Source organism: Notamacropus eugenii, chromosome 2, assembly GCF_028372415.1.
Source record: "Notamacropus eugenii isolate mMacEug1 chromosome 2, mMacEug1.pri_v2, whole genome shotgun sequence".
NCBI classification, from domain to species: Eukaryota; Metazoa; Chordata; class Mammalia; order Diprotodontia; family Macropodidae; genus Notamacropus; species Notamacropus eugenii.
This window is the reverse complement of record NC_092873.1, coordinates 27,704,158-27,718,900: the sequence shown is the minus strand read 5'-3', so window position 1 is coordinate 27,718,900 and position 14,743 is coordinate 27,704,158. Positions and strand designations below refer to the sequence as shown.

The window sequence follows — 14,743 nt, the reverse complement described above, 5'->3', positions numbered from 1 at the left end:
ACCCCATACCCCCCCTTCCCCCTGTCAGCAACACTCCCTTGACTGGCCCTTTCTCCTGGCATGCTCAGTCTTCTCTCCCATTCTTCCCCTGAGCCGGGATGCCCCCATCTGCCACATCCAAACTGAGCAGGCCAGAGCTCAGAGCCACAGAGGAGCAAACTGGTCTCCATGTGCGCTTCCCAGGCAAAGGGCAGCTGGGGCCCTCCCCACCCATGAACCTCAAAAAGAGGAACAGAAAGGAGCAGCCCAGCTTTCTCAGAATCACTTCCTTCCCTCGATAGTCCGGAGATGAAATGATGCCCTGGGGTTGGGAGTGGCCATGAGGCCAGTGGGGCTGGGGGGGTAGCTGGGGGCAGGGTCTGCTGGCCCTGGCAGGGAAAGGGGTCTAAGGCCCAGCTTACCCAGACTTCATGATTCAGGCCAGGTTTGGGTCCATTAGGAGCCAGGGCAGACAGGGGGACCTGGGACCAAGGTGTGCCAGACCAGGCTGCACCATGTCCAAGCTGACCATAGGCAGCCAGGGAGTATTCTGCCTGGAGTCACTGAGGGCCGCTCTGCACAGAGGCATGTGTGAGAGGCTGGAGATTTGGGACAGGATTGGGGGGCCTGAAGTGGGGCAGGGTAGGGGAGGAGGGGAACCCTGGAAAGAGGATATGGACCCTGGGTTTCTAGGAAGCTGCCTCTGAAGCCAGAGAAACCGAAACCCAGGTGGGGCTGGCAGCCCAGCTGGCCTCTGGCCAGGGCAGCCACAACTCAGAGGCACCTTCAGCTTAGCACTTTTAATGCGGGGCCCAGAGACCCAAGGAGTCTGGCAGTGGACAGACTCAGGAACACATAGGCACAAGGGGTCTGGGGTGGGAGCAGCTTGGTCGGTGTCACCTCTCCTCCCTCCCCGCCCTCCACATCCAAGCTGTAGAAGGGGGATGCCCCCTGGTGGAGGAGGCCCAGAGACGTCAGCTGGGACTTGGCCCGACTAGGCTGGGCTGTCGGCCTCAGGGGCTGGGCTGGCCACTTCCCCACCCCCATTCTTGTTCTTATCCACATTATTCTCATCAGCCTTAGACTCCCCCCTGGACTCTTCCCTGGGCCTCTCCTCAGGCACCATCATGGGCTCCTTGGGTTCTTCCTTGGGTACCACCTTGTGCTCCTCAGACTCCTCAGGCTCCCCTTCAGGTTCCTTGGCAGGCACCACCACAGGCTCCTTGGGCTCTTCCTTGGGCACCACCATGGGCTCCTTGGGTTCTTCCTCGGGCACCATCATGGGCTCCTTGGGTTCTTCCTTGGACACCACCTTGTGCTCCTCAGACTCCTCAGGCTCCCCTTCAGGTTCCTTGGCAGGCACCACCATGGGCTCCTTGGGCTCTTCCTCGGATTCCTCAGGCTCTTCCTCAGATTCCTCAGGCTCTTCCTCGGATTCCTCAGGCACCTCAGGCTCCCACTCGTGCTCCTCCTCGGGCCCCACTTCAGACTCCTCCTCGGACTCCCCCTCGAATTCCCCCTCAGGCTCCCCTTCGGACTCCCCCTCAGACTCCCAGTCAGGCTCCTTAGGTCTCTCTTCAGGCACCACCACGGTCTCTTTGGACTCCTCAGACACCATTGAAAGCAACAAGGGCTCTACAGATGCCATCAGGAGTTCCTCTGGCTCCTCTGACACCAACAGGACCAACTCAGGCTCTTCATATGCCATCTCGAGCTCCTCAGGCTCCTCAGGTGCCACCTCAGGCTCCTCAGGCACTGGGCTGTTGATGACCACCACATCTACCTGAGCACCAATGTCCTCCCCAAACCACACGGCTTTGTACCCTCCATCCTCCAACTTGCGCTCCTTGGTCAGGATGGACCTCACAGGTCCCTCTGTACTGGTCCTGTAGCTCCCCTCATCTTGAGTCTCCCTGTTTTCTTCCTCAGCCTCTCTGACCACAGGGCTGGGTGTCTTGATCTCAGGTGGTGGGACTGAGCCACTGCTGGGCCTCCTCGGGGTTTCATCCTTGAGGGGCTGAGGCCCAGACCCTGGCTCTGGGCTAGGGCTGGTCAAGGCCACCCAGTTAGATGGCTCCTGGACTTGGAATGTTTTGTTATCAAAACCTGAGTCCTTTAAGTCAGTCTGTGGGAGGAGAGAGTAGTAAGGGAAGGAGATCCCCCAGCTTGGGCCCCCCAACACCTCCTGCCCTCTTACCTCTTACTCCCTCGAGCTCAGCCCTTCAACACCTCCTCCATATCTCCTTCCTTCTAGGCTCTATCTCTCAGCAACCACTTAGGGGCTCTTTCTCTGTCGCTGCCTGTGTAACTTTTTCCTCTATTTCACTGATTCCTCTTTCTTATCTAAGTCTGTAGAGAGATAGAGCTCTAGGCCTGGAGTCAGGAAGACCTGAGTTCAAATCCCACCTCAGACACTTCTTAGCTGTGGATCCCTGGGCAAGTGACTTCCCCTTGGCCTGCCTCAGTTGCCCCATCTGTAAAATGGGAATAATATCAGCTCCTCCCTCCCAGGGTTGCTGGGAAAATGCAAGGAGTTGTAGAAAGTTATAGAATGCTTTCTCTCCTTTGTCTCTCCTCTCTCACTCTTGACTCCGTCTGGATGTCTTATGTCTCTGGGTCACCTACATCTTTATCCCTTCTAGAGACAGTTCTTCTTGCCTATCTCAATCTCTTGTCTCTGGATCCTTCCTGTCTCTGGGCCTCATCTCTCCCCCTTGTCTCTGTCCTCTCCTCTCCCTCTCTCTCTGTCTCTCCTGGTCTCTGCCTTTTTCTCTCTCTTGGTCTCTACATCTCTCATCTGTCTCTCCTGGTCTCTGTCCTCTCCTCTCCTCTCTGTCTCTCTCTGTCTCTGTCTCTCTCTCTGTCTCTCTGTCTCTGTCTCTCTATCTGTCTGTCTGTCTCTCTTTTTCTGTCTCTCTGTCTCTGTCTCTCTGTCTCTGTCTCTGTCTCTCTGTCTGTCTCTCTCTTTTTCTGTCTCTTTCTCTCTGTGTCTCTGTCTCTGTCTCTGTCTCTGTTTCTGTCTCTCTCTGTCTCTCTCTCTCTCTCTCCCTCTCTGCACTTGCTCCTAGTCTCTCCTGGTCTCTGGCTCCCCCCTTCCCACCTCTGTTTGTCTGCCTTGAGCAGGCCTCACCCCACGCTTGCTGCTGAGACCACACTTCTGGCACCCGTTGCGCTTGTAGATGAAGACCCCCATCAGGACCAGCGTCAGGAAGAGCAGGGCCCCCAGCACCCCTCCCAGGATGGCCATCTCATTCACCGTGGACCTCTCCTGCTCCTGGCCTCCTGGGGAGCCACCTGGCACAGAAAGCAGATACCCTCCAGGCTCCAGCCTCCTGTTGGAGCCTGGAGCCCCTCATCTGGCCCCAGCTGGAGAGCCTAGGGTCATGTGGGGGGATGGCCGGTCCCTGCCCAGCCCCCTCCCCCCACCCACTGGCCAGAGACATCTGGAGCTGGGGATGCCCTCCCCACAGGGCGGGGCCAGCCCAGGACTTCAGGCCCAGTCTGGCCTGCCTGTGTCACACAGCGTCATAAACCACCCGGGAGCAGGAAGGGAGGGGAGGGCAGGGGAGCAACCAAGGTGTCAGGGTCTCTCCCCGGGGGGCAGCTGGGCTGTCCACCTGCTCAGAGAAGGGGTCTAGATCCTCTGACTATGGGGGACAGCTCTGCAGGAAGGTTTCAGGGAGGGAGCCTGGCTGGGGACACCACCTGTGGGCCCTGGAGAGGTTGATGATGAGACACTTGGCTCTGGAGATGGTCCACCTGGCGCTGCTGATGTTTCTCCTGTGATCCCCCCTGGTGCTCCAGTCTGGGAGCCCCCAGAGGGGTCAGGGCCTGGGGGACCTGGGGAATACTGGGTGGAGGGTGGGGCAGAAGGCTTCATAGTAGTGCCAGAATGGGGGGGGAATAGGGTGGTTGTAGGGCCAGAGCTGGGGGGCCCCTGGGTAGAGGATGTGGAGGAGGGTTTCACAGTGGTGCCTGAGTGTGGGGGGACCAGGGTGGAACCAGGGCCAGGGCTGGGGGGCCCCTGGGTGGGGGGCATGTTCGAGGGTTTCACAGTGGTGCCTGAGTGTGGGGGGACCAGGGTGGAACCAGGGCCAGGGCTGGGAGGCCCCTGGGTGGGGGACATGTTCGAGGGTTTCACAGTGGTGCCTGAGTGTGAGGGGACCAGGGTGGAACCAGGGCCAGGGCTGGGGGGCCCCTGGGTAGAGGATGTGGAGGAGGGTTTCACAGTGGTGCTTGAGTGTGGGGGAACCAGGGTGGAACCAGGGCCAGGGCTGGGGGGCCCCTGGGTGGGGGGCATGTTCGAGGGTTTCACAGTGGTGCCTGAGTGTGGGGGGACCAGGGTGGAACCAGGGCCAGGGCTGGGGGGCCCCTGGGTGGGGGACATGTTCGAGGGTTTCACAGTGGTGCCTGAGTGTGAGGGGACCAGGGTGGAACCAGGGCCAGGGCTGGGGGCCCCCAGGGTAGGGGGCATTATTGAGGGCTTCACAGTGGTGCCTGAGTGTGGGGGTACCAGGGTAGTGCCAGGGCTAGAGGGCTTTGAGGAATCCTGGGTGGGAGGTCTGGTTAGAGTGCTCCTTGAGGTTGGAGAGGTCTGTGTGCCACTTCCCTGGGTCGTGGACTCTGGGGAAGACCCAAGTGATGGGGGGGCAGGGGTCCAAGGGCTGCTGGTGGACGAGGGGAGCAGGGGCACTGAGGTTGTCCTGCCTACAGCTGGGGACAGGGGAGGTTCAATGTTATCAGGGACCAGACCCCAGTCTCCACCCTCGGCTCCCATCTGAGCTAACCTCAGCTCCTTGAGGTCAGGGACTGGCACCTAGCAGGTAACAGCCAATGTGCTCTGATGCATCCCACCCTCATTCCCAGGAACCTAGGGAACCTGTGGGCATGGCCCTGGGGGCTTGGAGGGGGTGTTACCTGGAGGGGTGGGCTTTGTGTCCTGGACAAGGATCTCAATGGTGGTGGTATCATTTTCAGAGGTCAGCTCATCCAAGACCTCAGCCTAAGGGAGAGAACAAGCCAGTCAGCTCTGCCCCACCCACCTCTCCTGAAGACACCAGGCTCTGAGACAGAACCTACCTCCAGGTAAAGCACTTGCTGGGTCCCCACAGGGGCATTGGTCAGAACAACCTCCCCAGACATCCTGAAGGCTGAGCTATTGGTGATTCGATAGTGCAGGCCTGAATTGGGCACCTGCGGAACAGGACATTGGGAGGATTGCACCCCAGCCCCTCTTCCTCATGCCCTCAGAAGACCCCCTCCTCCCCCTTAGAAGAGCTTTCTTCCCCTCTTTCTCCTCAGACTCACCCCTACACACACCCCCATGATACCCTCCTTCCTTACATCTGCTGGGAAGTCATTATCCTCAGCTCTGAGCCTCAGCTCCCTGTCAGGGTCTTCTGCATCCCTCACAGCCACATTGATGCCAGTGCCTGGGGTTAACCAGCCTCGGTATAGGGCTTGGGGGAATCGAGGTGGATTCAGCTGCCCAGCCACTGCCTGGATGGTGACCTGAGTCACAGAATAGCTTCCTGTGTGCACTTTTTGTTGAGCCTAGGGAGAAAAGGGGAAACCAAGGCACAGACTGAACTCTCAACAGGACCCCGAAAGAGAGGGCCTATCCATCATCAGAGACCGAGGGAAGCTACGAGGCCAGCGAATGTCACCCAGAATAAGGCAGGAGGGAGGGAGTGGGCAGGATAGAGACCACAGCCATGTCTATGGGGCCCTGTGACAAGGAGCCCTAGTGGGGAGCATCTGGGCACCCCAAACTGGCTCTGGATCTCAGTTCCAGGGCCTTGGCCACCATGAAACACTGGTCCCCTGGAGCCTACCCATGCGAAAAGGTAGGCAGTCCGTCCATCAGCATGTATCAAGCACCTACTGAGTGCCTGGAGCTAAGCTAAACATTGGAGATACAGTCCCTGACCTGGAGGAGCTCACAATCTAGTGGGGGACAACATGTAAATAGACACAAAGCATGCTCTGGACAGGATAAATTGGAAATTAATCTAAGGAAAGTCCTGGAATAGAGGGGCTGGGGAAGGTTTCCTGTAGGATTTGGGATTTTAGGAAACCAGGGAGGTCAGTAGGAAGAGTGTTCCAGTCATTGGGGTCAGGGGCAGTGTGAAATGGCCAGAGAAAGTGTCCAGAGCCCATAGATGGAGAATCTTGTTCATGGAACAGCTGAGAGGTAGGGGGGCTTGTGCCTCAAAGAGTACTGTGGGGGGTGGGGGGGAAGTTATAGGAAAACTGGAAAGGGAGTAGGCAGGTTATGAAGGACTCTGAATACCAGGAAAAAAAAAAAGATTTTATATTTCCTCCTGGAGTAGGGGGTGATATGGTCAGACTTGTTCTTTAGGAAAATCACTTTGATGACCAAATGGAGGATGGATTGGAGTGGGGAGCAACTGAGGCAGACAGACCCTCCAATAGCCCAGGAGTGAGGATATGAGGGCCTGCACAAGGGTGGGGACAGGGTCAGAGGAGATAAGTGGGCATATTGGGAGAGAAAATGCTGCAGAGGTAAAATGACAAGAGATATTTAGAAGTGAAATCTACAAGAGATAGAAGTGAAATAGAAGACACGAGATACTTAGAGGTGAAATGGACCAGAGAAACTTAGAGGTGAAATCTACAAGAGACAGAAGTGAAATAGAAGACAAGAGATACTTAGAGGTGAAATCTACAAGAGGTGCTGGATAAGTGAAATCTACAAGAGATAGAAGTGAAATAGAAGACACGAGATACTTAGAGGTGAAATGGACCAGAGAAACTTAGAGGTGAAATCTACAAGAGACAGAAGTGAAATAGAAGACAAGAGATACTTAGAGGTGAAATCTACAAGAGGTGCTGGATAAGTGAAATCTACAAGACATGCTGCAGAGGTGAAAGTTACAGACTTTAGTCAACACATTGGAGCTGGGGGGTAAAAGTCAGGAGTCCAGGAGTCCAGTCAAAGTTGGGACCCTGAGGGACCAGGAGAAGGGTACCCTCCACACTAATACAGAAGGTTTGGGGAAAAAGAACTTCAGTTTTGGACATGTTGAGTTTCAGATGTCTACGTCCAGTTCAAGATGTCTGAAGGGTAGATGGAAGACTGGAGGTCAGTTGGGAAGTGGGGGCGGGAAGGATAGATTGATTTGAGAATCCTCAGCACAGAGATGGTCATTAATCCATGGTTGCTGATAAGATCTCCAGGTGAAACAGGGAGAAGAGCAGAGGGCCCAGGCCACAGCTAGAGGGACACCCTCCCAGTTGGGGAGGGCATAGGCTAAGAAGGGGAGCATACCTAGACCTGCTTCTCACCTGGACTACCAGGTTGAAAGTCTTGGGGACAGGGACAGCTTTGGCCATGGTGACGTTGCCTGAGTCCACGTCAATTTGAAATGTATCATCTGCATTCCCTGGGGAAGTTTGGGGGGAAGGGAGGTCACCTTCAGTCATCTTTGTGCCTGCCCCCTCCTCCACCCAGAGATAGTGTGGTGGGCAGGCAGCACAGAGGGCCTAGACTCTGATGGGTTGGCAGGGGTAGGATGGATCTCACCTGCAATAATGCTGTATCTGATTGGTTCGTTGATGGCAGTGTCTCCATCAATTGCATATACAGGCCCGGGTTCGAAGGTCAGGGGTAATGTCTACAGGAAGGTAAGAGGAGAACCAGTGGGGGTGGTGTCTCTGACCCAGCCTCCCCTAGTCACACAGACTGGCCAGGTGAGAGGACTGGTAGCCTTCTACAGTGTCCATCTCTTGAGTCCCAAACTGACCCTAATTGGCCTGTACAAATTTCCTGCAGGAAGTGAGCAGTGCCCAGACCTGTCTGCCGAGGAGGCAGAAATAAGGCCACTGGTGGGCTCATCTGGGAGATTATGGAGGGAACTTCCTTGAGAAACTAGGTCATATTAGGAGAGAAAATTGTTATTAAATGATTAGGGCTGGGGACTGGACCCAAGCTTGAGCGGGGTCAGAAACATGCAAGAATATGAGGTTCGGGGCACAAGTCTCCAAAGGATCTGAAAGTCTCCAAGGTTCTCATCCTCCTCATCTCAGCTGTGTCAGACTCTGGATGGAAATAGTCTCCAGCCCTAGTCACTTAATAATTATTTTCTCTCTTAATTTGGCCCAGATTCTCAAGGAAGTCCTTCCTGTATCCTCCCAGACATGCCCACCAGTGGCCTCAGCCCTGCTTCCTTGGCAGGAAGGTCCAGGTACTGCTCACTCTTTTCAGGAACTCTCTGAAGTCCAGTTGGGGTCAGGTTGGAGCCCCCAGGGATGGACACTGTGATCAATGGAGCCCTTTGGGAGACCTTCACTGGCCCTCCCTTCTGGCTACTGAGCATGGGTGGTTAGGAGAGCATGTGAGGAGAGATGCCTCCCTGCCCCCCACCCCAAGCATGGACATTACCAGTATGGAGCCAGTCGGCACAGCTGCTCGGTACTGTGCATTGATGCAGACTCGCCCATCAGTGAACACACAGGGTAAGAACCATGGAGGGCGTATGTCTGCAGGTATCACTTGAATTATGACTGTGGCTGTGGAGGTGTGGCTGGGCTTCACCGCTGGCTCTGAAGTGTCCTGTGGCAGAGACCCCAGCCACACATGAGTGGGATACAGCAGGGCCTCACTGACCACTCCATATTGGTGCGGGGGTACTCTTTTCTATGATCCCCTTCAAAGCTCCTGGTCTTAGAGGATAAAGAGGTCTACTTGGGAACTGGGGGTCACTGGGCATAGGCTTTGCCGTTTTGGTCTGTCAGGACACCTATGTGCCCAAAGGCTCCAGCACATAGATAGAGCTCAAAGAGCCTGAGGAAGCATCCCTCATTTTATAGAGGGAGAAGTCAAGGCCTAGACAGCGGCCAGGACTACCTAGAACCACACAGCCAGACTCCTTGGGGACCCAGGAAGGGGAGGAACTCACTCTTGCCAGAAGGTGGAAGACCAGGATTGGGGTCTTCTCGTAGTCCAGAGCCCGGGTCAGTTGAAGGGCAGGGAAGTTAACCCCAACCAGGGAGAAAACCAGGTCTGCATCCTGAGGTGGAAGTGGAGGGGGCAGGAACCAGTTGGAACCCAATGCTCCCTTCTCTTTCCCCCCAACGCCCCCCCATCTCAGGTAAGTGGCTGAGTCATATACCCCAGTGGAGCCTAGCGCCAGGGTCTGACTGGGAGTTGGGGGGAGAAAGATGCTCCGGAGTCCTGGAGGGGTTGGGGGAGGGAGAGAGGGTGCCCAGGAGGAAGCCAGGTCAACTGACCGAGGGGCTCTGCCCTGAGAGATTGTAGAAGATCGTGTCCCCATCCTTGTCTATGGCTGTGAGTTCTGTGGCTGAGATGACAGTAGTCCCCACGTTGGTGTTCTGCCCAAAATTTAGGAAGTTTGAGTGGGAACAGCTCAGCTCCATCCCTGGTTTGAACCCCAGTCCCCACCACACCACCCTGTGCATTGTGTAGCTCACCTCACTGACATTCCAGGCCTTACTGGAAAAGGCAAACACCGGGGCCATGTCATTGACATTGAGAACCTCCACAATCACAGGCAGAGTGGTCACCTGGGGCAACCCAGGGGTTAGAGGTCAGCAGTCATTCCTTCAGTCCAACCCACTTCCCCATCCCGATGCCTAGCCCCCACACTCACCACTTCAGACCCCTCCTTGCATTCTAACATTGCAGTCAACACGGTATGTGTCTGGGTGGGAGAAAGAAGGGAATGCAGAACCAGTCATTCTCAAAACAAACCAGGCCTCTGGACATCCACACTCTTATGTGACAGATTGAGCGGGGTCCCTCTTCCTGCCTCCCTGCCTGAGGTGGGGTGAACATAGGGGAATACCTAGAGGACCCAGGAAGGGGAAAAGGGATGGCATAGGGGGTTGGATCCTGGCTCACCTCATAATCAGGGGCCCTGGTGAGCCTCAGCTGACCATTCACAATATCGAAGATGTCCTTAGGACTGGATAAGTCACTCACAACCACTGTCTGCCCCAGGGGTGCTGTGACCGTGGCTAGGGGTTCGGTAGGGAGCTCATTCTCAGTCACAGAGAGCAGCGTCTGATTCACAGAGCACACTGTGGGGGGGAGGGGATTCCCACTCTGAATCAGCACTAACCCCTGAACTTCCCTGGAAGCCCCCTCCATCCCTGCCCCCAGCCTCTCCTCCCTCAAACCCTCCTCCCCCCAGCCCCCTGCTCCCAGCCTCTCCTCCCTCAGCCCCTCCTACCCCCCAGCCCCCATCCTTTCCTGCCCTTCACCATCTCCCTTGCCTCCCTGACTCTCTCCCCCAAGCCCTGCCTTCTTTTCAACCCCACTACCCTGGGTCTGGCCCTCAGCTCCAGGGAGAAGCAGCAGCAGTGGCAGAAGCCCCAGCGTCCACCCAGAGGCCTCCATGGTGGGAGAGCAACCCAGCCCTCCACCCGGGGAGCCTCTGAGGAAGGGGAGAAAAGATCCTTCAGCCTGGCTTGGCTCAGCCGGCCCTGCCCTGCTGCTCTCCTGGCACGAAGGAACGGAGAGCGACCTTTGAGACGGGCAAATGACGATTATTTATGGCACCTACAGCCAGGGCTCTGACACGCCCCCACCCCCAAGGTCTCAGCCCTCCCAGCACCCCAGAACAGAGCCTGGGACGCCGACCTCTGACTGGCCCTGGCCCTGGGGAGGTGTTGGGGAACACAAGCTTGAGTCTGGGTTGTAGAGAATCAGAAGATCCCTGCCCTTTGTCCCTCCACCGAACACAGGAGGAAATGAAACAGTCGCCCTGGACCTTTGAGGGCTTCCCAGGCTGCCCGTTCTTCTGGAGCATCCATCCTGTCCCTCCCTCCTCATTTCAGACCATTAACTAGTTAGTGGCCTCAACTTCGGAAAAAAGAACTTTGTGTTCCCTTGCTGTGCCCGGAGGGCCCAATCCTTGGGAAGACGTGAGAGGATGAGACCTCCTTCAGCTGGGAATGACAGGAGAGGTCATTTGTATGGGAGACTGGTTGTCAGGGCTGGGGCTGGGAAGGGAATCAGGCTGCTCATTTCAGGCATAGGGGAGGGAGCAATGGATGGACCCCCAGATACCTGCACAGGCCCTCTGGCAAAGGAGCTCGGGAAATTTTCTGTTCTTCATTATGAACTGAATCACTCAAAAACAACCAAAACCAGTAACTCACATTTCTATAGTGGTCTAAAGTTTACAAATAGTCAACTAGTCTTTCTCAAGTACCTAATATATGCCTGGCATTGTGTTAAGCCAGGAGTGGGGAAACCTGTGGTCTCATGGCTCCCAAGTGCGACTTTGAATCCAAACTTCACAGAGCATTTGTGCACAGAGGATTCATTTTGTGAAGTTTGGATACAGTAAAGGGCTGCATTTGAGGGCCTAGAGGGCCACACGTGGCCTCGAGGCTGTAAGTTCCCTAGTCCTGTATTAAGCATTGGAGAATACATAGAAACGTCCAGATAGGATGGCATTTGACTCTCACAGACTGTTCTGTTTGTTGTTATCAAGTCATATCTGATGCTTTGTGACCCCGTTTGTGGTTTTCCTGGCACAGATACTAGAGGGGTTTGCCATTTGGTTCTCTAGCTCATTTTACAGATGAGGAAACTGAGGCAAATAGAGTGAAGCAACTTGTCCAGGGTCATTTAACTAGTAAATGTCTGAGGCTGGGTTTGAACTCAGGTCCTCCTGACTCCAAGTGCAGGGCTCTAGAACTCAGGGAGAGAGAGGGCAAGATTGATCCTCTCTGATCATACTTATCTCCACCCACTGGGGGCTGATTGAGGTGGGGAACGTTCACTGGAGATTAGCTACAGAGGGTTTTATTCCAAGGCTAAGGAGGTCAGGGCTACTAGGCTTCCTTTCTAAGCAAAGTTAGAAAGATAGAAAAGTCAGAGTACAAAGAAAACTCCCAAAGAGCTGAATGCCCCCCAGACTTTGGCGGATTGGCCGGTCCCAGGCAGCTGACTTAGTATAATTACTGCCTTCTGTGCCCCCACCCCGCCTCTCCCACTTTAAGCCTCCTTTGGCTGGCAGACCATTCTACTCCTGAGAAAGTGCAAGATGACAATGGAGTGAGCAGGAGAAAGGTAGCCTCTGTGCTCTGTCTCAGAAGACACAAGACCCAGACCTTAGGTTTGCTTTCCCCATTTTCCTTTGATTGAATCAGTAACTTCTTTTGTAATCTTGTTTCATTCACCAGCTAGAAAAGTTGGAATTTTCTCAAGTGATTCCACTGGCAACCCCATCACCCCAACAGGAATGTCCATGCTAGCCTATGGGGTCACCACCAACATCCCCCAGCCCAGGAGGGTGGGGAGTTCCTACCTGGATTCTATGGGCAGGGGGGCATTTGTGCTGGAGGGGTGGTCAGGGTAGAGAGGCAAAGAAGTGCGTGTGAGGCTTGGAAGATGGTGGTTTCCTTGGGAAGGTTACTTCGGGCTTTGGTTGCTCACCATGTGAACTCCTTTCCTTTGGGCATTTCTGCAGCCTTTAGACCTGCTGCTGCTAGAAACACATTCCTGGCCAATTCAAAATTTTCCTTCAGCACCAGTTCTTCAACTTATGTGCCTGCTGTAACCCAACATGCTCCATATTTTAAGGGTACAGCTGTTGTCAAAGGAGAATTCAAAGAAATCAGCCTTGATGACTTTAAAGGCAAATATTTGGTGCTTTTCTTCTATCCTCTTGATTTCACTTTTGTGCGTCTGACAGAAATTGTTGCTTTTAATGACAAAGCTAACGAATTTCATGATGTGAGCTGTGAAGTCGTTGCGGTTTCAGTGGATTCCCAATTTAGCCATCTGGCCTGAATAAATACACCAAGAAATAGTGGTTGTTTAGGCCATATGAATATTCTGCTCCTGTCAGATTTAACCAAACAAATTTCCCAGGACTATGGTGTTCTGCTTGAAGGACCTGGCCTTGCATTAAGAGGTCTCTTCTTAATTGACCCTAACGGAGTTATCAAACACATGAGTATCAATGATCTCCCTGTGGGCCAAAGTGTGGAAGAAACTCTTTGTTTGGTGAAGGCGTTCCAGTTTGTGGAAGTACATGGAGAGGTCTGTCCAGCAAATTGGACACCAAATTCGCTTACGATCAAGCCATCTCTGAATGCTTCCAAAGAATACTTTGGGAAAGTGAATAAATAAACAATACCAAGTATTGAAGACCCATGTGGCTTTTTAAATTATGAAGAAACCACAAACTGGAATCTACAATAATATATAAAAAATTACTGCATATAGAAGAGTAGAATATGTGCAAGTTATGCCTATTTCTGTGAATTTCACCCCCAAATGCTCAGTTTTCATCAAATTGCCCCCTCAAAAAAACTATTTAACTTTGATAGTTGTTGCTAGTTCAGAGTATCATTTAGTACAAAATCCTTGCTTTCCCCATAGGTCTCCTTTACACATTACACTTAACATATATTTGGTGTCTTCATCAGAACCTAGAGGTTCCCTTCCTGAATTGATAGGCTAAAGAAATCGCTGTTGTCTTTCTATGCGTAAGAAACAGGTGTAGCAATCAGAATGCTCTGAGGGGCTTGAGTTAGAGGTGAACAGGTATAACTGCTTTCCCTTAACTGATTATCCCTTTGTAGATTTTTTTTTTTATTATTAAACCATAGCCATTTTTCTCCATAAAGTGAATGTCCTGTAACTAAAGACAGTAACTTCAGAGGTCTAATTTGACTCATGGCATATTTGAGTATAAGACAAGTATGAAGTATATTTACTGTTTAAAAAAATCTAACACTTAACAGTAGTAAATTAAAGTAGTTAATCATGGGCAGACCAGAGATTTTTAATTCAGGGATTCATTTACCATTATTTGAAGTTTGAGTGAACTTTATGTCTTGATATATTTCAAATACTATTTAATTTGACTGTAAAAGATACTTGTTGAACCCCAGAGTTATGTATAATGCAGCTCTGGAAATTATTATTGAACATTTATTTTTTGTAGCTGGTGAATAGCTCAGTGTACATTCTTTAATCAAGAATAAAGAAATTTTAAAGTAAAAAAAAAAAGAAAGACGTGTGTGAATGTTTGTTGATGGCCCTTCTTCCCTTGTCTAGGAAGATGATGAAAAGATGCCATAGGTACAGTATAGTGGCACTGATCTTCCCTCAGAGGCTTATTAGCTATGTGACCCTGGCAAGTCACTTATCCTCTCAGCCTCAGTTTCCTTAACTGTCAAATAGGAATAATAGCAGCGCCCCCCTCCAAGATTATTATGAGGATCCAAAGAGATAATATTTGTAAAGTACTCAGCACAGTGCCTGGCATCTTGTACAGGTACTTAATAAATGTGTGTTTCAGAGGAGAGAAGTGGAGCCAAGCCGGTGGAGAAAAGGCAGGTGCTTGCCTCTCAGCACCTTTAAATAATGTCCCAAAACAATTCCTGGAGCAGCAGAACCCACAAAAGGATGGAGGGAAATAATCTTTCTAGCCAAAGACAACCTAGAAGGTAAGGTCAACAGGAAAGAGGGAAGGGAGCCGGCAGCTAGTCAGAGAGATGGACGCAGTGAGGCAGGATTCTGTTGCTTTGCAACCAAGAATAACCTATCCAGCAAGACTGAGTATAATCCTGAGTATAATTAGTGATGGGGAGCGAGTGAACTTTACTTTCATCATAGCTGACTCAAAGAGGAAATAACATACACATCCAGTTGAGTACAGAAATCTGTCTTACCCTACAGGAAAGGAGGGGAAGGGAGGTGATAGAAAGGAGGGCAGATTGGGAAAGGAGCAGTCAGAAGCAAAGCACTTGAGGAGGG

At 52.7% G+C, this 14,743-nt stretch overlaps 1 protein-coding gene and 1 pseudogene across 4 annotated transcripts; one reads left to right on the top strand and one right to left on the bottom strand.

The window, feature by feature from the left end:
• Window positions 1–764: 764 nt before the first annotated feature.
• CDHR5 (cadherin related family member 5) lies at window positions 765–10,455 on the bottom strand. Of its 4 annotated transcripts, none has more exons than XM_072639526.1 (15): window positions 10,285–10,455; window positions 9,863–10,041; window positions 9,612–9,662; window positions 9,433–9,525; window positions 9,232–9,333; window positions 8,901–9,011; window positions 8,384–8,554; window positions 7,526–7,616; window positions 7,288–7,385; window positions 5,323–5,532; window positions 5,059–5,172; window positions 4,897–4,981; window positions 3,685–4,602; window positions 3,080–3,273; window positions 765–2,104 (listed from the first exon to the last, which is right to left on the bottom strand). In XM_072639526.1, the coding sequence occupies exons 1-15, from the start codon at window positions 10,358–10,360 to the stop codon at window positions 974–976; spliced, it is 3,624 nt and encodes a 1,207-aa protein (XP_072495627.1). In that variant the 5' UTR covers window positions 10,361–10,455; the 3' UTR covers window positions 765–973. The 4 variants fall into 4 exon arrangements, with proteins under 4 accessions (XP_072495627.1, XP_072495628.1, XP_072495630.1 ...); XM_072639527.1 differs by having other exon boundaries at window positions 3,110–3,273; XM_072639529.1 differs by lacking the exon at window positions 3,685–4,602.
• LOC140524767 (thioredoxin-dependent peroxide reductase, mitochondrial pseudogene) lies at window positions 10,455–14,255 on the top strand (annotated as a pseudogene).
• Window positions 14,256–14,743: the final 488 nt, after the last annotated feature.

What these genes read in the sequence shown, in the direction of transcription:
- CDHR5 (XM_072639526.1), bottom strand. Translation starts at nt 10,360, where the DNA reads ATGGAGGCCTCTGGGTGGACGCTGGGGCTTCTGCCACTGCTGCTGCTT. An exon ending in AGGCCTGGAATGTCAGTGAG is followed by an intron (nt 9,334 to 9,432) that starts GTGAGCTACACA and finishes AATTTTGGGCAG; the next exon opens with AACACCAACGTGGGGACTAC. An exon ending in AACCTCTCCAGGGCCCACAG is followed by an intron (nt 3,274 to 3,684) that starts GTGGTGTCCCCA and finishes TTTCTGTGCCAG; the next exon opens with GTGGCTCCCCAGGAGGCCAG.